We start from the raw sequence: 24,138 nt of genomic DNA on the forward strand, positions 1-24,138 counted from the left end.
GGTGTCAGGCTCTAGATTTCATAATTACATAAACCGTAATAGTGACTTTGTAATGTTAAAGACGCTGACTGTGGTCTTAAAATAAGGTAGGTAAGCCAGGTGTGGTGGCACAGGTGTGTAATCCCAGCACTTGGGAGGCAGAAGCAGGAGGGTCTCTGTGGGTAGGAGGCCAGCCTCGTCTACAGAGTGAGTCCAGGTGTGGGACTCTGCTGGATAATGTTGAAGTCTGGCTTCTCCAGATAGCCATTTGTGTTCAGTCTATGTTGGTGGACTCCCTTTTCTCAGCCATGTTCTCACTCCACCTGCTCTAGAAACCCCAGATCTTGTAGGGAAAGTCACACAGCCCTCAGGAAGATAACAAGCTCGACCCTTTCCTGATAAGGAAAACTTGATCAGCAAGCACAGAGAATTCCTGAAAGTGCCCCACCCTATGCTGAGCAGCTCCTAGCCTCCAGCGAATGATCTTTAATTGTACCTAGAAGTCATCCCCTCATACATAGGATAATTAAGTGCTGTTTTCACCTTCTTGTGATAGGGCCTTGTGTTACTGTATCACTGTATGTTGATTAAGTATCCAGGCACCCTTAGCTCTATTGAATTGGACACATTCACCCTCAAAACCCCTCCCCACTGCCCAGTTAGGGGAGGGGGAACCACAGCTGGATTCCTGGTGGTCAGGCAGCAATGGCAGAACTGCCTTTGCAGCTGCTGGGGCCTGCTCTACCACCGCCAATGCTCCATGCTGACCCCCCCAGTGAAGCACCACCGGGTCTGCGTCTCACAGGACCTGCCTGCCAGGGTCACACATCTGCCTACTTCAGCTGCTGTGCTTAACACAGCAGCTAAAACAAGGAGCTGTAACACTTGGTATCATCACGGGCTTGTAGGGCTCCCATGTCCCCACTGCCATCTGAGACCTGCAGTCTCATTTTTTTTTTCTGAGACAGGGTTTCTCTTGTAGTCCTGGCTGTCCTGGACTTGCTTTGTAGATCAGGCAGGCCTGGAACTCACAGAGATGTGCCTACCTCCCAAGTGCTGAGACCCTTGGGAACTTTCTAGAAGCAAGCAGCACCTGGATGGACCCACTGAATGTGGAACCCAGGCCAGCCAAACAGATGGTGAATGACATCCAGGACAGCCAACACTACACAGAGATGGCCTCTCTGGGAAGGGGGACATGGAGAGGTGAAAACTGTGTGGAGGTGGCTCATGCCTTTAATTCCAGTACTAGGGAGGCAGAGGCAGAAAGAATTTGAGGCCAGCCTGGTCTACAGACTGAGTTCCAAGACAGCCAGAGCTACACAGAAAAAAAAAACAAACCCAACCAATCAAACAACAACAAAAGGGCAGGTGAATTTCATTAAAGTATAGATAGTGAAATTAGAGAGTCTATCATATAAAGCATGTATTATTATTTTTGGAATGAGGTAGAGAAATATGAGAAAGTATTAAAATTACAAGGCTACACAGAGAAACCTTGTCTCAAAAAACCAAAGAAAGAAAGAGAAAAGCTAAGATGATACCCAAGTTCTAAAGGCTCTTAACATTTTACCCCATAACAGGGAGTTATTCTAATTGCTACTAGTTCTTGGGGGTTGTGTAGATCTCAATGGGACCAAGAAAAAAAATAGAGAGATTTTTAAAAGGCACCTGGAATCACTCTACTAGTGAGACTAGGGAAAAATACATTGTAGGCAAAGCATTTCCCTCAAGGTGTTCCTTAGAATCTGTGATGACTGCCCATATATTTGTATGACTATATGGACATCTCAGGTGTTATTAAGGGCATGAACAGCAAGATAGGTAGATGGTGCTGGATTATCCGGGTAAGCATAATTTCACTTTATCATGAGCCCTTAAAAGTAAAGAGAAAGAACAAGAGATATGGCAGAAGAGAAGTAAGAGATATTCTAAATGGAATGCAGAGGACACCTCAAAGATGGGAGAGAGTCTGTCTCTAAGAGTTTACTATGGTTCTCAGCTGACAGTCAGCATTGAAACAGTCCTCAGTCTCAGTCTTACCAATAAAAGAGCAGGGTTTCGACAGCAATCCAAATAAACTTGGAAGTGAATCTTCCTAGAGCCTCTCAAGAAGAGGCTGGGTGGCTGATGTCTTGAAGGTGGAAGTCCGTTAAGTGAATCCAATCTTCTGACTCTAAAGACAAGTGAGAAAGCACATTCATATTTCAAGCTTCTAAATTTGTAGTGATTTGTTATAATAGTAATAGGAAACTAAAACTACGTAACACTGAATTGGGTAGGTACATAGAATTTGAAGACGCTTAAGGAAAGACTAAGAAGCTAATTGTAATTTATACATTTTTCACAAGTTTCAAGGTAACCTAATTATGGGCTGGAAAGCAAGTAATAGCATGTTTTTGTGAGCACATACTCTGGACATTTATGAAGTTATGCCTAAGAAAATAAAACAGGAGCCAGGCAGTGGTGGGGCACACCTTTAATCCCAGCACTTGGGACGCAGAGGCAGGCAGATCTCTGTGAGTTTGAGGCCAGACTGTCTACTGTAAGACCCCCGACACGGCGGTCTTAACGTGGAGACCCCCACCAAGAACCAACGAGACCAAGGCTTCGGCTGCAACAAGCAAGAGGCTTTATTATTAAGGGGACGGGTACCCGGGCGTTTCAGTCTCCGGAGAGGCTGGCGCGCCCAGCGAGTTTTTAGGGGGTCCTTTTATAGGGATTTTGGCGGGAAGCTCGGTTACAGAAGCGAAAAAGCATAGTTACAGGGCTCTGATTGGTAAATTTAAATGAGGCGAGGTTATAGCCCGGTCATCGGATGGGAACAGGGGAGTTTGCCCACTCCCTGGGCCAGATGGCCGACTATAAATATCTTGTTTGACAAGGACAAGCACGCTTTCATCTGAGCCCCAGGCCTTATCTTACCCCGGGAACCTATTATTCTAGTCTTGCCTTGCAAGATAGCGTTACTGCTGCTATGCTTGCTATGTCGGGTGCACAGGGGAGGGGGTCTTACATTCCCCCCTCTTGTTGTAAACTGAATGAAATCTTTCATTCAATGACCTCTGGTTGTGCCTGTTGGAGCTGTTGGTATTGTTGGGTTAGAACCAAGGCCTGTACAACCGATAGGTGGTCTCGGTTTCGGATGAATTGCATCAGTCTGTTAAGAACGCAGGGCCCAAAAAGTAGGAGCAGGACCATAAATAACAAAGGGCCCGTAATGGTAGATATTAAAGTGATGAACCAAGGAGCCTTATTAAACCAGTTTTTATACCAAGTTCGTCCTGATTTAAATTGTAACTGTCGCTGTTTTAGTCTTTTTCGCAGCTTAGACATACTATCTCTGACTACTCCTGTATGGTCAGCATAAAAACAACATTTTTTCTTGAGGGCTGCACAGAGCCCACCCTCTTTCAGGAACAAGATATCTAACCCTTTACGATTTTGGAGCACTACCTCGGAAAGGGAGGTCAGGGACTGTTCTCATGGCCTGCTGTAACTGCTGAAAATGAGCAACCTGAGTGAGAGCAGTAGTCCCGGTTCCGATCCCTGCCACAAACACCCCCCCCCCGACTGTTAATCTTTTTAATAGCAGTGTCAGAGTGATGGATATTGGCTCTCGGGGGTAGTGATTGATCCCCTTAAAGTGGTGGTATAGGTCGGAGGGGTCATGGGGCGAATTAGGTTCGGGAAAGTCTTATCTTTAAAGGGTTGTCGGTCTGATGTGCTTTTTATGTGTTCCCGTCTGTGTCCTTGGCCGCCTTGACGTGAGCAGCATGAATCCAGGTGGCAATTCTGTCTACCTTGAGAGCCGTCGGGGTAGTCAGGAGAACGGCGTAAGGTCCTTTTTAGCGGGGTTCGAGGTTCTTGGTCCGGTGACGTTGGACCCAGACGTAGTCTCCAACCTTATTTTGCACCTCTTGGAGGGCTCTTAGGTGTGCCTGGAGGGAAGGCCTGGTAGCAAAGGAGCCGATATCTGGGTCAGGGAAGTAAACAATAGGAACATGTGAACCATAGACAATCTTAAAGGGAGTAAGCCCATGTGGGCCAGGGGTGTTCTTAACCCTGTATTAGGGCCAGGGGTAGCAGGGCCACCCAGTCCTTAGTGCCAGCTGCAAGCGTTAATTTAGTCAAAGTCTCCTTAATAGATCTATTTATGCGCTCTACCTGTCCTGAACTCTGGGGTCTATAAGAACAATGTAATTTCCAATTAATCCCCAGTAGTTTGGCCACCTGCTGGCTTACCTGGGAGACGAAGGCTGGTCCGTTGTCGGACCCAATTACCTGTGGCATCCCGTAGCGAGGGAAAATATCATCTAAAAGCTTTTTGGAAACCACCTTGGCCGTCTCATGTTTGGTGGGGAAGGCTTCAGTCCATCCTGAAAAAGTATCTACGAAGACCAGCAGGTACCGGTATCCGTATATACCTGGTTTGATCTCCGTGAAGTCAATTTTCCAATGGGTCCCTGGCCGGTGTCCTCGGACCCTAGTTCCTGACAAATTTAAGGACTTGTTGGTATTGACCAGCGTGCAGGGCCGGCAATTGTCAATGGCTCTCTGGAGGGCCTCCTTTTTTCCCAATAGGTAAAAGTCCGTTTCTTCTTTTTCAAGGAGGGTCTTCATCTTCTGGGCGCTTAAATGAGTGAGCTTGTGGAAGTAGTCAATCAAATAGTCAGTTTTTTTGAGGGGACGACTACCTTGTCCTGGTATCGCCAATGGTCAGGGCCTTCAGGAAGCGCGCCCATCTTTTGAAGTCTTTGTATGTCGTCGTCGGTGAATTTTTAATTCCGGTCCTGCTGTCTTGGCGCTCCGGTGTCTCCTTGTAAGGAGAGCGCCTCGAGAGTGTCGAGGGGTCTTGTAGCGGCTTGGCGGGCTGTCTCGTCAGCCAGCCGATTACCTCGAGCCTCCGGAGAGTCCCCTTTCTGGTGGCCCGGGCAATGGATGATGCTGAGCTGCTGGGGTAAAAAGAGGGCCTTCAGGAGGGCCAGGATTTCAGTCTTATTTTTAATTTCTTTACCTTCTGAGGTGAGGAGTCCTCGGCGCCGATAAATTTCTCCATGTACGTGGGCTGTGGCGAAGGCATACCGGCTGTCTGTATAGACTGTTAGCCTTTTTCCTTTTGCCAGTTCCAGGGCCTTGGTCAGGGCGATCAGTTCAGCACGCTGGGCGGAGGTCCCTGGGGGCAGAGGGCTGGCCCATATTACCTGGTCGGTGGTGGTGATAGCCGCTCCGGCCCGTCGTGTCCCGTTATCCAGGAAGCTGCTCCCATCCGTATACCAAACGAAGTCTGGGTGAGGGAGGGGCTGGTCAGTGAGGTCAGGGCGGGTTCCGTGGATTTCCGCCAGGACTTGCTGACAGTCATGATCCTCGGGCCCGTCTGGGAGAGGGAGCAGCGTGGCAGGGTTGAGATTGGTTATTGGCCCAAAGGTGACTCTGTCCGAGTCTAAAAGCATGGCCTGGTAATGGGTAACCCGGGCGTTGGAGAGCCATCTGTCTGGGGGCTGCCGGACCAGGGATTCCATGGCATGGGGGACTAAGATAGTAATTGGCTGCCCCATGGTGAGTTTATTAGAGTCTTTAAGGAGTAAGGCGGCTGTAGTAACCATCCGTAGGCAAGGGGGCCAGCCTGCTGCCACGGAGTCCAGTTTTTTTTTTTTTTTTTAGAGAGGTAGGCTATAGGCCTTTTTCAGGGCCCCAGTCTCTGGATTAGAATTCCCTTGGCGTAGCCTTGTTTCTCGTCAATGAACAGCTCAAAGGGCTTGGTTAAATCGGGCAGCCCCAGTGCAGGGGCTGAGATTAAGGCAGTCTTAATAGCCTCGAAGGCCTGTTGATGGGTGGGCCCCCAGGCAAACATTGTTCCTGGCTTGGTAAGGGGGTACAGGGGAGCTGCCAGTTCCGCGAACCCAGGGATCCAGAGGCGGCAAAAGCCCGCTGTTCTTAAAAATTCTCTGAGCTGACGGGGGACCGCAGTGGCGGGATTTGGAGGACAGTTTGTTTCTTAGCCGGAGTGAGCCACCTCTGTCCATCCTTGATGGAGTAACCTAGGTAGGTTACTTCAGTCTGGCAAATTTGTGCCTTCTTGAAAGAGGCTCGATACCCCAGCCGTCCTAGGACTTGTAGGAGGGCGTGGGTTTCCCGTTGGCAGCTCTCCTTAGAGGGGGCTGCCAGGAGGAGATCGTCCACATATTGGAGCAATATGAGGTCTGGGTATCGTACCCTGAAGTCGGCCAAATCACGGTGTAAGGCCCCATCGAACAGGGTGGGACTATTTTTAAATCCCTGGGGCAGCCGTGTCCATGTTAGTTGCCCCGAAATCCCCAAGTCGGGGTCCCTTTATTCGAATGCAAAGAGAGGCTGGCTGGAGGGATGCAGTCTTAGGCAGAAGAAAGCATCCTTTAAGTCCAGCACAGTGTACCAGACATGGTCTGGGGATAGCCCTGTCAATAGGTTGTAAGGGTTGGGGACAGTAGGATGTATGTCCTCAACTCGTTTGTTGACTTCTCTTAAGTCTTGGACCGGCCGATAATCTCCCGTTCCGGGCTTTTTAACAGGAAGCAAGGGGGTGTTCCAGGGAGACTGACAAGGAGTCAGTATGCCTTGGTCCAGGAGTCTCCGAATATGAGGCCGTATTCCCAGGTAGGCTGCCTGTGACATAGGGTACTGCCGGATAGAGACTGGGGTGGCAGAAGCCTTAAGGTGTACTAATATGGGGGGCTGTTGGTGAGCTAGGCCCATTTCCCCAGTTTCGGCCCATGATGATGGATACAGGGCTTGCCAGTCTGGGCTAGGGGTATCGCTCCCAGGGGGGGGGTCAGTCTCATACAATCTGTATTTATCCTCTAAATTTAATACCAAAGTCTGAATAGGCCGCCCTTGTGGTCCTGTCACACGAGTGTGCCCTTCTTCGAAGTGAATTTGGGCCTTGAGTTTGGTTAATAAGTCTCTTCCCAGGAGGGGATATGGGCAGTCCGGGACGTGAAGAAAGGAATGTGAGACCTTACCGGTGGCAAGATGTACTTTTCTCTCGGTGGTCCAGCGGTAAGGCTTCCCGCCAGTCGCTCCTTGCACCCAGGCAGTCTTTGTTGTCAGGGGCCCCGGTGCGGTGGTAAGGACGGAGTGCTGAGCTCCCGTATCCACCAAGAAGGTGACGGGTTGCCCCCCCACATTTAGAGTTAGCCGGGGTTCAGGGGGAGGCTCCTGACCCTGACTTCTTCAGTCTTCCAGGTTGAGGAGAGCCGCGGAGGGGGGGGTTCTACGGGGCCCTTTGGGACGCCTGGGACAGTCCCGTACCCAGTGACCTCTCTCCTTACAATAGGCACATTGGTCCTTATCCACAGGGGTTTTTCTCCGTTCTCCCTGGCCCTGACTATCCTGGCGTCCTGAAACTACGGTGGCCAAAAGTCTACTCATTTCTCTATGTCTCTTTTTATCTCTAGCATTTTCCCTCTCTTCCGCTTCTTTTTTCAATCTCTCTTCCCTTTCTTCAGACTCTTTCCTAAGCCTTTCTTCTCTCTCTTCCGGCGTCTCTCTCTTATTATAAACTTTTTCTGCCTCCTTTAAAAGATCCTGAACTGTACTTTCTTTGAGTTTTTTTTTTTTTTTTTTTAATCTCTCTAATTTGCATCTGATATCTGGGGCAGATTGTCAGACAAGGACATGGCTAGGGTGGTGGCCTGGAGAGGGTCTTCAGGGTCATATGGAGTATAGACCCTATAAGCTTCTTTTAGACGCTCAAGGAAAGCTGACGGCGTCTCATCTGCTTTTTGAGTAACCATCTTAACCTGGGCCAAATTGGTGGGCCGCCTGGCGGCTTTTTGGAGACCCGCTATAAGCAGCTGACGATAAAGGCGTAGGTGGGCCCTACCTTCCTCAGTATTGAAGTCCCAGTCGGGTCGTTCCAAGGGGAAGGCACTGGCTATCTCATTTGGCAGCTGGGTAGGCCGCCCATTAGCTCCTGGGACGCTCTTGCGTGCCTCCAGAAGGACGCGCTGCTTTTCCTCAGAGGTAAGGAGCGTCTGTAGAAGCTGTTGACAATCATCCCAAGTGGGTTGATGGGTGACTAGAATGGACTCAATAAGGGAGGTTAGCCGGGAGGGGTCCTTAGAAAAAGAAGGGTTATTATTTTTCCAGTTATAAAGATCTGAGGCGGAAAACGGCCAATATTGTACCTGGCCACCCGTGCCAGCCCGAAGGGGGAAGGCCTGAGAGGTCTGGGGTGGAACCTCGCGCCGGCTGCGGAGTCGGCCGGCCATTGGTGAGGCCTCGGTCGCTGCGGCGGGAGCGTCAGGGTGGGCGCAGGTCTGGAGCAATCAGGTGGCGGCGGCGCAATATAGAGACCAGCCCCAGGGGAAGCCGCTGCAGAGCCCTTGGGTTCTGAGGCCGTGAAGGGTCCCCAGCATTGTGCTCCTCCCGGTTAGAGGAGCAAGGGAGGCGGGAGGCGAGCAGGGGGATAGTGGGACTGACGTCGGGAGGTAGCCTCCGTGGGAAGGGACACCCGGATCTCGATACAGTCTTGGCAGCGGAGTCAGGAAGGAAAAGGATAGATTTCGGACGCCCTCCTGGCCAGCTCCTCGCCGCCCCACCCCCGGGCCGGAGCAGAGAGTAATTCATACAAAAGGAGGGCTCGCCTTAGCCTCGGGGAAATCCCAGGGACCGTCGCTAAATTCTCGCACCTCCCTAAAAGCCCGGATTGGCGGTGCCCGCCCCGCCGCGGCGAGAGGAGCATGCGCCCAGGGTTGAGCTGTTCTAAGGCGGGCGTGGTAAGAGAGGTGGGGAAAAGGAGAGGGCTGAACGAGGAAAGGTCTGACCCATGGAGGAGGGTCACGAACGAGAGATTCCCAAGTCATTATGTAGGGGACCTGGTCCGGATGACCGTGTGGTCCAGGATCTATAATTTTGGACTTGATCTGTAGAATGAGAGAAAGGTTAAAAGTGCCATCTTGTGGCCACCCGGTATAAAGCGTAGGCCATTTAGCAGAACAAAGACTTTTCCATCTGCCCTTGCGGACTTCTACTGACACTTTGTGCGCAATGGCACGGACTTCTTTGAAATGCTGCAAAGTAAGGGTTAGCGGGGTGACAAGAGTCTGACCCATGGTACCAAAAACACAAAACGAAACACAACAGAGGAAATCTAGACGCAAAAGACCAAAAAACAGCTTGCGCGGGACGCTTGCGCCAAAACGGAGGTTGGAGACGCAGGGGGTCCGGACTTTTCCCTGTCTCCCAGATGAGGCGAATAGCCTCTCAGATGGGCCGGGGGCCCCAGATTCGGATGGGACGGAAAGTCCCTACGGAATCCCGATGGGACCGTCTCCCACGGGCACAAGGGAGGAGTCTGAGAGCCCGTCAGCTCCTCCTCTCCTTGCCAGATTCAGAGAGTCTGCGCAAACACCGAGACACGTAACGATGAACAAAGACGAAATGACAACAAGACAACAACGACAAAGCCGGCCGGCACAAAGACAAAGGCTTACCTCCCGAATTTGGGTCGATGGTCCCCGGGCGGGGGTCTCGATCTCGGTGGAACCTCCAAATGTAAGACCCCCGACACGGCGGTCTTAACGTGGAGACCCCCACCAAGAACCAACGAGACCAAGGCTTCGGCTGCAACAAGCAAGAGGCTTTATTATTAAGGGGACGGGTACCCGGGCGTTTCAGTCTCCGGAGAGGCTGGCGCGCCCAGCGAGTTTTTAGGGGGTCCTTTTATAGGGATTTTGGCGGGAAGCTCGGTTACAGAAGCGAAAAAGCATAGTTACAGGGCTCTGATTGGTAAATTTAAATGAGGCGAGGTTATAGCCCGGTCATCGGATGGGAACAGGGGAGTTTGCCCACTCCCTGGGCCAGATGGCCGACTATAAATATCTTGTTTGACAAGGACAAGCACGCTTTCATCTGAGCCCCAGGCCTTATCTTACCCCGGGAACCTATTATTCTAGTCTTGCCTTGCAAGATAGCGTTACTGCTGCTATGCTTGCTATGTCGGGTGCACAGGGGAGGGGGTCTTACATCTACAAAGCAAATCCAGGTCAGCCAAGGCTACACAGAGAAACCCTGTCTCAAAAACCAACCAAACAACCAAACAAATAAATAAAAAATTAAAAAGAACTTTGTATATAAACAGGGTGGTGGTGGCACACATCTTTAATCCAAGCACTCAGGAGGCAGAGGCCAGCCTGCTCTACAAAGAGAGTCCAGAGCAGCCAGGGCTATTACAGAAAGAAACTTCTGTCTGGAAAAACCAAAAGAAGGAAGAAGAAAAAGAGGGAGAAGGAGAAGGAGAAGAAGTTATTGTTGTTGTTGTTGTTTATGCAAATATATACAATGTTTATTGTTGTTTGGGTTGTTTTGGTTTGGATTTTTTTTTTTTTGAGATAGGGTGCTGAATTACAGGTGTGCGACACCACATCTGGTTTACAATGTTTTTTTTTCTTTTCTTTTTAAAAAATTTTTTAAATTAATTCATTCATATTACATCTCAATAGTTATCCCATCCCTTGTATCCTCCCATTCCTCCCTCCCTCCAGCTTTCCCCCTACTCCCCTCCCCTATGACTGTGACTGAGGGAGACCTCCTTCCCCTGTATATGCTCATAGGGTATCAAGTCTCTTCTTGGTAGCCTGCTATCCTTCCTCTGAGTGCCACCAGGTCTCCCCATCCAGGGGACGTGGTCAAATATGGGGCACCAGAGTTTAGGTGAAAGTCAGTCCCCATTCTCCACTCAGCTGTGGAGAATGTCCTGTCCATTGGCTGGATCTGGGTTGGGGTTTGATGTTTACTGCATGCATTGTCCTTGACTGGTGCCATAGTTTGAGCAGGACCCCTGGGCCCAGATCAGCCCATCATAATGTTCCTCTTGTAGGGTTCTAGGATGCTCTGGATCCTTCTATTTCCCCATTCTCCCATGCTTCTTTCACCTAGAGTCCCAAACAGGATGTCCTCCCCTCTGTCCCACTTTCCTGGTGAGTGAAGACTTTCATGGGACATGCCCCTTGGGCTAGTGTCCAGATATAGTGAGTATATACCATTTGACTCTTTCTGCTTCTGGGTTAACTCACTCATTATGATCATTTCTAATTCAATCCATTTGTCCACAGATTTCGGAAATTCCTTGTTTTTAATAGTTGAGTAGTATTCCATAGTGTAAATGTACCATGGTTTCTTTATCCATTCTTCTACTGAGGGACACTTAGGCTGTTTCCATGTTCTGGCTATTATGGATAAGGCTGCTATGAACATGGTTGAGCATATGTCCTTGTTGTGTGGTGGAGCATCTTCTGGGTATATTCCAAGGAGTGGAATAGCTGGGTCTTGAGGAAGCCCTATTCCCAGTTTTCTGAGATAGCACCAGATAGATTTCCAAAGTGGCTGTACTAGTTTGCATTCCCACCAGTAATGAAGGACTGTTCCTCTCTCTCCACATCCTCGCCAGCATGTGGTGTCACTTGAATTTTTGATCTTAGCCCTTCTGATGGGTGTAAGATGGAATCTCAGAGTCATTTTGATTTGCATTTCTCTGATGACTAAAGACGTTGAGCATTTCTTTAAGTGTTTCTCAGCCATTCGATATTCCTCTGTTGAGAATTCTCTGTTTAGTTCTGAGTCCTGTTTCCCAATTGGGTTATTTGGTTTGGTGGTGTTTAATTTCTTTAGTTCTTTATATAGTTTGGATTTTAGACGTTTGTAAGATGAAGGGTTGGTGAAGATCTTTTCCCAGTCTGTAGGCTGTCGCTTTGTTCTGTTGACAGTGTCTCCTGCCTTACCGAAGCTTCTCAGCCTCATGAGGTCCCATTTATTAATTGTTGACCTTAAGGCCTGGGCTGTTGGTGTTCTGTTCAGGAAGTTATCTCCTGTGCCAGTGTGTTCCAGGCTCTCCCCCACTTTTTCTTCTAACCCATTTAGTGCCCCTGGTTTTATGTTGAGGTCTTTAATCCACTTGGACTTGAGTGCATGGTGACAAATATGGGTCTAATTGCATTTTTCTACATGTAGACATCCATTTAGACCAGCACCATTTGTTGAAGCTGCTATCCTTTTTCCATTTAATAGATTTGGCTTCTTTGTCAAAAATCAAGTGACTATATGTGTGTGGATTCATATCTGGGTCTTTGATTTGATTCCATTGATCAACCAGCCTATTGCTGTGCCAGTACTATGCTGTTTTAATTACTATTGCTCTATAGTACAGCTTGAGATCAGGTATGGAGATTCCTCCGGAGGATCTTTTATTGTATAAGATTGTTTCAGCTTTCTGGGTTTTTTGTCTTTCCATATAAAGTTGAGAATTGACCTTTCAATGGCTTTAAAAATTTGTGTAGGTATTTTGATAGGGATTGCATTGAATCTGTAAATTGCTTTTGGTAAGACGGCCATTTATACTATGTTAATTTTCTCAATCCACGAACAAGGGAGATCCTTCCCTCTCCTCAAGTCTTCAATCTCTTTCTTCAGGGACAAAGTTTTTTTCAAACAAGTCCTTCACTTGCTTGGTTAGAGTAACTCCTAGATATTTTATATTGCTTGTGGCTAACATGAAGGGTGTAAATTTCCTAATTTCTTCCTTTGTATGATTGTCATTTGTATATAGGAAGGCTACTGATTTTTTTTTTTAGTTAATTTTGTTTCCAGCCAATTTGCTGAATGTGTTTATCATCTGTAGGAGTTCTCTGGTAGAATTTGGGGGATTACTTACATACACTATCATATCATCTGCAAACAGAGATAATTTGACTTCTTCCTTTCCCATTTGGATCCCCTTGATTTCCTTAGGTTGTCTTATTGCTCTGGCTAGAACTTCAAGCTCAGACCCACTGAGTTATGGGTGCCTTTTAGACCAGCATATAGACACCTCAGGGGTGTCCAGCCTCTCCTGAGAGCATGGGAGATCTTGCTGGGGCTGTGTGAAGTGTCCAAGCTGAGTTCTAACTGCTCGGATCTGCAGGCTCTGTCCCCTGCGCTCTGTTCCAGTGTGGGCCCAGTTTGGCCTCGCAGGCTACACGCCGCTCTCTCTGAGCTAGGTGGACCCAGTTGCCTGTGTTTCCATGCACTGCGGGGTCCTCGGCAAATTTGGGTGGGGCAGGTAGATGGGACCAAGGGCAACTTCCCCTGTTTCCCTGTGACTTCCACAGGCCAGGGGCTCCGGTACCAATCCACGCACTGAATTCGGGCTTTATCTGCCAGCTGCAGCCTGTAGGTGGGGAGTGGGTTCAGGACCTCCACGGTCTGTTACTTGACCCGGGGCCAGGCCCACCAGTGGTCTGCGCTGTGCGGGACCCCACTCACCTAATGTTCTCTGGATTTAGCAGTCTGTGGCTCCATTCAAGTCCCTGGTCTCCATGCAGTAGATCAGATACAACGCTTGCTGGGCGCCGCCATCTTGGAACCTCTCCCTTACAATGTATTTTAATAAAACCCACCCACCATTTTCCACTTTCAGCTCCCCCTGGGCCCCTCCCCATTGACATTCTCCCTCCCAACTTTTGTAAAGTTTTCACATTTCTCACAATTAAAAAGAAAGAGGAAGCTTAGCCTACTTCAAAGAAGGCAGCCCTAGGAGTGAACAGAAAGTGTGGTTTCCGGCTAGGTATGGTGCTATTGTAATGACTACTCCAGAGACAGAGACAGTATGAGCCTAAGTTTTGAAGCAGCCTGGACTATACTCTGGCCTCTGTATTTCAAGCTGGCCTGGATGTTATTATGTTGTAGCCCCAGATGGCCTTGAACTCATGCCAGCAGCACTCTAGCCTCAATCTTCTCAGGACTGAGCCACCAGATTTGGCTTCTCTGAATGCTTTTATTTTTCTGCTGAGTGGAAAACATGCTGCACATACTGTTCTTCAGCCTTTTCTTTAAGCCAACTAACTACCTTCATTTTGCTAGTTCTGTACATTTTCAATGTTCTAACACCTGGCTGTCCTAGACTCACTTTGTAGACCAGGCTGGCCTTGAATCCACAGTGATCCACCTGCCTCTGCCTCCCGAGTGCTGGGATTAGAGGCGTGCGCCACCATGCCCAGCCCAACCACCACTTTTAAGGATTCTGATTTACTAACTCCATCAAGCTAATCTTTCTGTGGAACGTTCTACTTACTACATTTGTTTGGTTGTCCCTTTGTCTCATTTTCTTCTAAATTTTATACATGGGGCATTGGTCCTGAGAAAATACCATGAGCCCAGTTGATACATAGCTGGGCGTGGTGGTGCATACCTTTAGTCCCAGCATGCAGGAAGCAGAGGCTGGTGGATCTCTGTGAGGCCAGAAATTGAGACATATGAGAGTTTTACTGATGGATTAATTTTGTTGGTGGTTCTGCAGAAATATCACTAATTCCAGTAGACAACAGCTCAGTTTGTATACCAGGATGTACATCTCAGAGCAAGACCCTTCTAGCTAAGACTGAACTCAAAAAGAAATTGAGAAGGAAAAGATGCGGGACTTAAGTTTCTTCTAATATCTCCCCAAGTGGAGAGATCTCATATTGCTCAGTCTCTGGACATTCATATATTGTTTGAGACATTTTTGTGCTATAATTTGACCTGACTACAACTTCTGTTTCAGTCCTTTGGACAATGTGGCTGGGCATAATTTAGAATGGGAAAAATAATAGGAAATAAGCTCTGTAGCCTAAAATGCAAGAAGTTGGAGTTTATTTAGCTAACGTCCTATTATGAGCCACTTCAGAACTTTCTGGAGGCAAAACAGAATTATTTAATGTTGGTCCTAAGAGGAACAGTAGCTGGGCATGGTGGCACAAGCCTTTAGTTCCAAAATTTGGGTGGCAGAGGCAGGTAGGATCTCTGTAAACTAAAGGCCAGCCCTATCTACATAGTGAGTTCCAGGACAGCCAGGGCTAAGTAGAGAGCCCTGTCTCAAAACCAAACCAACCAATGAACCAAATTAACAAACAAAAAACAAAAACAAGGAAAGAGTTAGTACTGTGAGGATGGTCTCTTGTTGAACTCTCATCTGTTCCAGATGCAAAACTCTAGATTGCTGAAGTAATATGAGTTTGGTTATTAAACTTAATAGGTTATGATTTTTTCCTCCTCCTCCTTCTTTTTTGGTTTTTCAAGACAAGGTTTCTCTGTGTAGCCTTGGATGTCCTAGACTCCCTTTGTAAACCAGGCTGGCCTGGAACCCACAGTGATCTGCCTGCCTCTGCCTCCTGAGTTCTGGGATTAAAGGGGTGTGCCACCATGCCCAGCAGGTTAAGATTTTTTAAAGAATTTGAGAAGTGTTAGAGGAACTGTGATTTCCCTTGTTGACTATTGTCTGTCCAAACTTTATATTGTTTTTGTTGTTGCTTGGTTGGTTGGTTGGGTTTTTTTTTCTTTTTTGGTTTTTTGAAGCAGGGTTTTTCTGTGTAGCCTTGGCTGTCCTGGACTCACTCTGTAGACCAGGCTGGCCTCAAACTCACAGAGATCAGCCTGCCTCTGCCTCCCCAAGTGCTGGGATTACAGATGTGTGCCACCACCATGGGCTTCACACTTTATATTGATAAAATCCCACCTCTAGTACTTTAGAATGTGACTATATTTGGAAACAAGACCTCTAAAGTGGTACTACCCAGATTTCAACTGTAGCAAGATCAATTTTGAAATTGCTTTGGCATTGCACATTGAAGCAGGAGGAGCAATACCAAGCAGTTATTGCATCATCTCAATTGGAACACTCGTAATCAATTAAATTCATTCACTTGAATACTCTATTCCCACTCAATTTACATCATCACTTGAAAATAATCTGCTTGCTGAGACCAGGTTTACTATATAAAGAACATCATGCATCTATTTATTTTAGGAAGTATTATAAAGTCTTTTTACCAGAGCAAAACCTCTTTGAACGGGGCTTTCCAGCATTGCTGAACACATGCAGTCACAGGCACTAAATTAGAAGATGTGGGACAACAGTGGGTAGATTTATAGTCTTTAATTTTGCTATTTACAACAAAACAGACATCTACAAAGATTTTCATTCAATAGAAACTCTCCCTGGAAATATGGTCCTTTTGGTATTCTCAGAAGTAAGACAAATATTTTTTTCTTTTCATTTCTTTCTTCTTCTTCTTCTTCTTCTTCTTCTTCTTCTTCTTCTTCTTCTTCTTCTTCTTCTTCTTCATCTTTGTTTTTGGAGACAGGGTTTCTCTGTGTAGCCTTGGCTGTGCCTGGACTCTCTTTGTAGACCAGGCTGGCCTCCAACTCACAGTGATCTTGCCTGCCTCTGCCTCCAGAGTACTGGGATTAAAGGCGTGCACCACCACCACTGCCTGGTGACAAATCTTTTTTTGTTTTGTTGTTTTTCAAGACAGGGTTTCTCTTGTGTAGCCTTGGTTATTCTGGAACTCACTTTGTAGACCAGGCTGGCCTGGAACTCACAGAAATCCACCTGCTTCTGTCTCCTGAGTGCTGGGATTAAAGGCATGTGCCACCACACTGGGCTGTCAGACAAATCTTTAAAGGCATTATGGGCAGCTATTAGTGTAGGTCTTCAAGTCTAAGCAACAGAATTGGACTCTGTGATTTAGGCATCAAAGTAATTCATTAAAAAGATGCACAGCCAGGAGGCAGAGGCAGGTAGATAGTTGTGAATTCCAGGCCAGCCTGGTCTACAAAGTGAGTTCCAGAATAGCCAAAGGATACACAGAAAAGCCCTGTCTCGAAAAACCAAAAAAAAAAAAAAAAAAAGCTAAGTAGCTTCCAGATTCAGTAAGCAAGATGAAGAAGCAGCTTTGCAGCTAGGAACAACACTCAAAGCAAGATGCAGAACTGGTCTGATGAGGAGCCCACTGTAGCACCTCGCGGGGGGGGGGGGGGGGGCGCCACTGGAGCAGAGAGAGAAGAAAGACTAACTTTGGGTCTTTTCTTAATTCTTGACTTCTAACTCCTAAGACAATGTCTAGAGTGACTAGACTAGCTTATGTTCCAGAACCTTGGCCTAATGGAGGAGACTGAGTGAGGCACTTCTGTCTAAAGGGAGAGATGGGTTCTGCCACCTTCCAAGAATCATAATGGGAAAGTCCCCAACCAGAGGAAATAGGTTTAAATGAACACCCAGAAATGAATAGCACATGACCTTTGTGCAGGCTGTTTTGTGTCATGTGGCACTACATTCTTCATTGTTAACTCACTTGGGGTGAATAGAGGAAGGCAGAGTAGGCTGAATCTGAGCTGAGGAAAGTGATTTTAAAAACCCTAAAAGTTCTATTTTCCCTCAAGGCCTTAATATTTTGCAATAAGATTGGAGGAAATGTCTAAAGAGCTAGGAAGCTATACTGGCCCTGTAGAAGCCAGATAAAGCCATTGGTGTTGTTTGAATTCAGGCCTGAGACTGCATGATGACTTGTGGGGGAATCTGTGGACAAATGAATAGTAGTGGTGTGGAGGAAAGAGATTTTAGGAGTGTTTTTTCTCTCACCAATTTATTGCCTTTGATCCCTTAATGAACTACATATAAATGTAACAGGGACAAATTCAAGTACCAATGCATATTTTCTACTAAGTCTACAGGAATTTTATTCAGTATCCTTTAAGAAATGATTACATCAGAGCTGAAGAGATGGCGCTGAGGTTAAGAACACTGACTGCTCTTCCAGAGGTCCCGAGTTCAATTCCTGGCAACCACATGGTGGCTCACAACCATCTATAACGTGATCTAATGCTCTTTTCTGTCATGCAGGTAGAGCACTGTATACATAATGAATAAATAAATCTTTTTAAAAAAGAAATGAAAAAAATGATGCCTGTAATCACAGCACTTGGGAGGCAGAGGCAGGCATATCGCTGTGAGTTCAAGGCCAGCCTGGTCTACAGAGTGAGTCCAGGACAGCCAAGGCTACACAGAGAGACCCTGTCTCTGGAAAAGCAAAACAAAACAAAGAAATGATTACATCTATTTATTTTAGTGTGTGTGTATGTGTGTGTTGCACATGTGCACATGCCACTACATGCACATACAATTCAGAGGACACCATGTGGGAGTTGTTTCTCTACACTGTGTGAATCCGAGAGAAAGAAGTCTAGTCATCAGACTTAGAAGCAAATGCCTTTACCCACTGAGCCATCTCGCTGGTCCTCACTCAGTGTTCTACTACTCTGCGTCCTACTGGCTGGCAAATGTGGCTAGTCATCTCTCAACAGAAGAAAAGGCAAAGGTAGCAACAAGATAGGGGGCTGAGTGCTGTTATGAACAGTAGAGTTGTCCTCTGAGCAATAACAAGACAGCTAGTTTCTTGCATGTGATAAGAAACTTAGGTCCCTCTAAAGTACAAAGTACAACAGAAAGTGAGACAAGTCCAATAATGTAAGCACCCAAATAGCTTTTGCATACAGGCATTATTTATGAAAACTATGCCTATATATTAATGGGTAGATGGCATAAGTCCCACTTTCTTCCAGAACAGAAGGCAGGAACAAAGCCCTGTAGAAATTTTAATTGTTGAGCCCTCTGAGTTCCTATGTAGCACCCTTGAACCAAACAATCCACAAGTAGGAAATCTGGATGTAGGCATGTGTGAAAAGAAAATGCTGTTGGCTGTCTGCTCTAATGTATTGTTCCATTGGGGTGATGATAGAACTTTGAATAGTCAATCAGAAGTATGGATAGACACACACACACACACACACACACACACACACACACACACACACACACCCCGCGCTGGTGGTTAATTTAGACATGAGTGTGTGATTTAGTCCTAAATCTAGGAAGTCTCCTGGAGAACTTTTGGGAAGATCTCTGAGTAATGAAAAGAAATGTGCAGCAGAGAAAATTGGGCAAAAAGGGAGAGGAAGAGGAGGAATGAAGGAGGAAGAGGAGGAGGAGGAGGGGGAGGAGGAGGAGGAGGAGGAAGAAAAGCCCCTATGCCTTTGATGGTACCGTTGGGCACAGATTCTGAAAGCATACAGGATTTTTTTTTCCATTTCTAAAAGATGACCAATTTGTTGTTTCCTTCTTTCTCCTTAAAGTGAGTGAGATGTGTGTGTGTGTGTGTGTGTGTGTGTGTGTGTGTGTGTGTGTGTGTGTGTACAGTGTGCTGGTAGATTATGAGAGCTCAAATTGTAATATACACAGTGTAAAAAGAATGTGTGTATGTACATGCAAAGACTGGGAAAAAAGTGAGAACATTTACTAGGCCCTCAAGGTCATGGAGACGAGCTACTGAATATAGTAGCACATCTGTTCAGTGGCCTGAGAACTGCCAGGCTAATGCATCATGAGGAGGAGTGACATGAGAAACATTAATTTGGACCAGAGAACTAAATTTAGACCCACAGAAAAGGGAGAAAGCTCAAGTTCATTTAGCTCATGAATGGGAGCATCGTCTTCCTTGTGTCTTAGGACTTGTCGTAGGAGCATCTGTTGACGCATGAGAGAGATTGGCCTCTTTGTATACCAGGATCTTACCTTCTATGGCCCTTTTGCTCCACGAATGGAACCAATATACTTTCTGCTTCAAAACTTTGATAAATTATACATAATACATTAGACACTTTCAGGTAACCCTAAATATCTACTGGTATCAGAGAGAAGCTCCCACACCTACATTTTTGAGTCGAAGATTAGGCTGTGTCAGTATATTAAACCTGTAACAGCTGAAACAATAGGTCTTTCAGCAAATCTTACTATAAAAATCAATAGTGATTTAGTTATTAAAATTAGATTGCCAGACTGGATTATAGAACAGTTGCCCAAATATAGAACATGTATATGATTATTGTATTTAGATTATCATCAAAATTACAAAATTAAAATATGCTCTGAAGAATTTATGGAGAATTGAGAATATTTTTTGTTATTTCTTTGTTCTATGAGAGTCCTGATATGTAGCCCAGACTGACCTTGACAATCTTTTTGTCTCTAACTCCTGAATGTACAAGTGTGCATCATGTGCAAGCCTGGTGTCCTTGGAGGCCAAAAGAGAGTTTTAGATCCCTTGGGACTCAAGTTACAGATGGTTTTGAGCTACCATATGGGTACTGGAAATTGAACCTGGGTTCTCTACAAAAGTACCCAGTGTTCTTTGAGCCATCTCTCCTGCCCCATGATTGATTTTTTGTGGTTGTTGTTGTTGTGATTATTATAATTTATATTCTTTATTTTTTAAATTTTACCTGCATTGGTGTTTTGCCTGTGTGTATGTCTGTGTGAGGGTGTCAGATGTTGGAGTTATAGACAGTTGTGAGCTGTCATGTGGTTGCTGGGAATCAAACCCGGGTCCTTTGGAAGAGCAGTCAGTGCTCTTAACCACTGAGCCATCTCTCCAGCCTCCCCATGATTGTTTTTAAATATCCAGAATACCATGTAAAAGTGTCTTTCTTTCTTTCTTTTTTTGTTTCTGTTGTTGTTGTTGTTTTGTTTTCGAGACAGGGTTTCTCTGTGTTATCTTGGCTGTCCTGGACTCGCTTTGTAGACCAGGCTGGCCTGGAACTCACAGTGATTCTTCTGCTTCTGCCTCCCAAGTGTTGAGATCAAAGGCGGGCGCCATCATGGAGGGCTTGGGAGTGGATCTGGATTGCAGGCACAGGAACTAGAAGGAGTAGAGGAAGGAGAAACTATAATCAGGCTATATTGTATGAGAAAAAACTTTTTAAAAAATAGATTTATTTATTTTATTCATTGCATACGAGTGCTTTATCTGCATAAGAGGGTATCAGATTACATTATAGATGGTTGTGAGCCACCATGTGGTTGCTGGGAATTGAACTCAGGACCTCTGGAAGAACAGGCGGCGCTCTCAACCACTGAGCCATCTCTCCAGCCTCCGAGAAAATACTTTTTAATAAAAGAAAAAAGAGAAAGAATAAAAATTGATTTTTGTTTTTGTGTTTGAGATAGGATCTTACTGTGCAGCCCTGGCTGTCCTGGAACTTGCTATGTAGATCAGGCTGGCCTCGAACTCAGAGATCTACTTGCTTTTGTCTTCTGAGAGCTGGGGTTAAAGTTTTGAGCAAGGGCCTGCACTGGTCTGCCCAGATGGGAGTCTAGAGTTGAAACAAGTGGATACATACCTCCATCTTAACCCAGACACCACCTCCAATTAACAGCCACTTAGGAGTGAAAAGTAGTTTGCTCCAAGGGAGTCTCACCAGGGAAACAAAGCACTCTTTTTTGTTTTTTATTTATTTATTTATTTTGGTTTTTCGAGACAGGGTTTCTCTGTGTAGCCTTGACTATCCTGGACTCACTTTGCAGACCAGGCCGGCCTCAAACTCACAGCGATCTGCCTACCTCTGACAAAGCATTCTTTTTTTTTCCTCCCAAGACAGGGTTTCTGTGTGTAGCCCTAGCTGTCCTGGACTCGCTTTGTAGACCAGGCTGGCCCCGAACTCACAACATAGATCCACCTGCCTCTGCCTCCTGAGGGCTGGGATGAAAGGTGTGTGCCACCACCACTTGGCTGAAACAAACCACTCTTTGTTTTTTTAAATTCAGCTCTTCTTCTTTTTTCTTTCTTTCTTTCTTTCTTTTTTTTCTTTTTTCCTTTTTGTTTTGTTTTGTTTTTCAAGACAGGGTCTCTCTGTGTAGCCCTGGCTGTCCTGGACTCACTCTGTAGACCAGGCTAGCCTCGAACTCACAGAGATCCACCAGCCTCTGCCTCCCAAATGCTGGGATTAAAGGCGTGCAGTACCACGCCTGGCCAGCTTTTTCATTTCTGGCCATTACATTACATTTTTAAATTTTTTATTTTATTTTTTCCTTTTTTATTCAATATTTTTTATTTTTTACCTATACATTTATATTATTACACATATGTACAATAAACTACCTACAGTAAGAAGAACCATGAAACAATTGGAAATTATATAAATGCTACATTCTTAGTGTTTTGGCTATTTGTATTTGAAGAAAATGACAAGATATGATAAATATTGATTTACATTCAGAGTTTTAGACGCAACAAACCACTCTTGAGGGTAGGCTGAATGCCCAGCAATAGATGGCCAACACAAAATGAACTCAACACCACCTTTGACAATTCTTTGTCTCATAATGTTAAGCTAGGGTTTTGTTTTTGTTTTTGTTTTTGGAGACAGGGTTTTTCTGTGTATTATTCTGATTTGTTTCTTTTTGTTTTATCTTATTGTATCTTATTTACTTTTTTATTATTCCTCCTAAGAAATGCCTTATTTGTTTTCTAAGGAAAGACAGAAAAGGTATGGATCTGGATGGGTTGTGAGGTGGGGAGGAGTTGGGGGAGGGGAAATTGTAATGAGAATATATTGTAATAAAAACTGTTTTCAATAAAAGAAAATAAAAATAACAGTGTGTATCACCATGCCTGGCTTGTTGTTGACATTTCATGAGTACAGCCTCTCTGTCAAGTATAGAAGATACTGGCTTGCAATAGACTTCTTGGTCATCTGGTTCCTACAATCTTTTTTTAAAAATTATTTCAATTTTATGTGTTGATACTTTGTGTGTGTGTTTGTCTACGTGAAGGTGTCAGATTCCCTGGAATTGGAGTTACACACAATTGTGAGCAGCCATGTGTTAGAAATTGAATCCGGGCCCTCTGGAAGAGTAGCCAGTGCTCTTAACCTCTGAACCATCTCCTCAGCCAATGGCTCTTACAATCTTCTGGTCCCCTCTTCCACAGTGTTCACTGAGTATTTTGTAGATTCTCCATCTACAAGTCTCCATCCACTGGGATCCTCGTTTTCTGTATTGGTCTCTGTCTGTTGCAAAGAGAAGTTTCCTTGATGAGGGGTGAAGGCTACATTTGTCTGTGGCTATAAGGACACATCTTTCCACATTGTTTTAGGGATTATGCTGGATTAGTAAATTAGTGGTCGTAGATTCTCCAATAATCAATCATGACTTCATTAGCACTGAAAGGCACTGAAGTTACCTAGGTTTCCAGTACCAGGCAAGGGTTCCCTCTTGTTGAGCAGATTTTATGCCCAATTAGTGAGTTGTTGGTTAACACCAAGGAATGCATGCTAGTATTGCACTCTTAAGGTCACCATGTCATGAGGGTCATTGATGTGACTCATAAGTATATTAGCAGTGTAGGACTATTGATTGCTTCCCTCTTTTGAAAGCCAATATGGCACCTTCAGGTACCATAAAAAGTAGTTGGCAGGGAGGATCCATTCATCACATTTCTACCTCAGGGGCCTCTGGGCCCTATGTCTGAAGTGCATGGTGTCCTCAGCAATATCCAACTCTGGGGATAACTAAGGGCAACAACAATAGGCTGTATGTTTTGGGAGTCTCTTGGACAACAACTCAAAAGAGGGCTTCTCATGCCTAGTACTGGGGTTTTGTTAGGTGGTCTTTCACTCATAGAGGGAGCATCATGAGCCCAGATGAGGAAAGTTCATGAAAACTATATATACATATTTATAAATGGAATTGTGTATATCATGATCATTTATAGTTCCATCCATTTACCTGCAAGTTTCATGATTTCAATTTTCTTTACAGCTGAATAGCTTCTGTAGTGTATACACATTTTCATTATTCTTTCATTGGTTGAAGGATACTTAGATTATTTTCAATTCTTAGCTATTGTTAATGAAACAGCAATGACTATGGCTGAACACATATCTGTGGAGTAGAATGTTAACTCCTCTTAGTATGTGACAGGGAGTGGTAGAGCCGGTATGGTAGACTTAGTTTTACTATAGTTTGTTTTTTTTTAAATAGATTACTTGTTTTCTTGACTTTTTTTTTTTAGTTCTTCCTGTATTAAAGATATTAGTCATCTGCCAGATGTATGTATAGCTGAAAAAATATCCTCCCCATTCTGTCGGCCTCCTCTCACCCAAGTGATTGTTTCCTTAAGCTCTTTAGTGTTGTGAGGTGCCATTTGTCAGTTGTCAGCCTTAATTCTGGAGCAAATGGAGTCCTGCTCAGAAAGTCCTTTTCTACAGCTTTATTTTGTAGAGTACTCTCTATGTTCTAACAGTTTCAGGTTTCAGATTTAAGTCTTGGAATTCGTTTTCCTGTAGGATGATAGATATGTATTTAATGTCATTCTTCTGCATATGGACATCCAGTTTTCCCAGCAGCCTTTGATGAAGACACTCTTTTCTCCAGTTGATGTTTTTTGGCATCTCTGTCAAACACTGTTTAAATTAAGTTTATTCATGTTTGGGTCTTTGATTTTGTTCTTGGGTTTACATGTCTGTTCTTGTGCCAGTACCATACTGGCTTTA

At 45.4% G+C, this 24,138-nt stretch overlaps 1 protein-coding gene across 2 annotated transcripts; it reads right to left on the reverse strand.

The window, feature by feature from the left end:
- Window positions 1-2,588: 2,588 nt before the first annotated feature.
- LOC311601662 (ribonuclease H-like) lies at window positions 2,589-9,983 on the reverse strand (the record flags this gene model as incomplete). 2 transcript variants are annotated; one of them, XM_084789297.1, is made up of 2 exons in its annotated part: window positions 4,407-9,983; window positions 2,589-3,955 (listed from the first exon to the last, which is right to left on the reverse strand). In XM_084789297.1, exon 1 carries the CDS (start codon window positions 5,583-5,585, stop codon window positions 4,761-4,763), a length of 825 nt encoding a protein of 274 aa, XP_084645423.1. In that variant the 5' UTR covers window positions 5,586-9,983. The 2 variants fall into 2 exon arrangements, with proteins under 2 accessions (XP_084645423.1, XP_084645424.1); XM_084789298.1 differs by lacking the exon at window positions 2,589-3,955 and having other exon boundaries at window positions 4,761-4,934; window positions 5,184-9,983.
- Window positions 9,984-24,138: the final 14,155 nt, after the last annotated feature.

The sequence above is a fragment of the Acomys minous genome (assembly GCF_964271855.1).
Source record: "Acomys minous genome assembly, chromosome: 7".
NCBI classification, from domain to species: Eukaryota; Metazoa; Chordata; class Mammalia; order Rodentia; family Muridae; genus Acomys; species Acomys minous.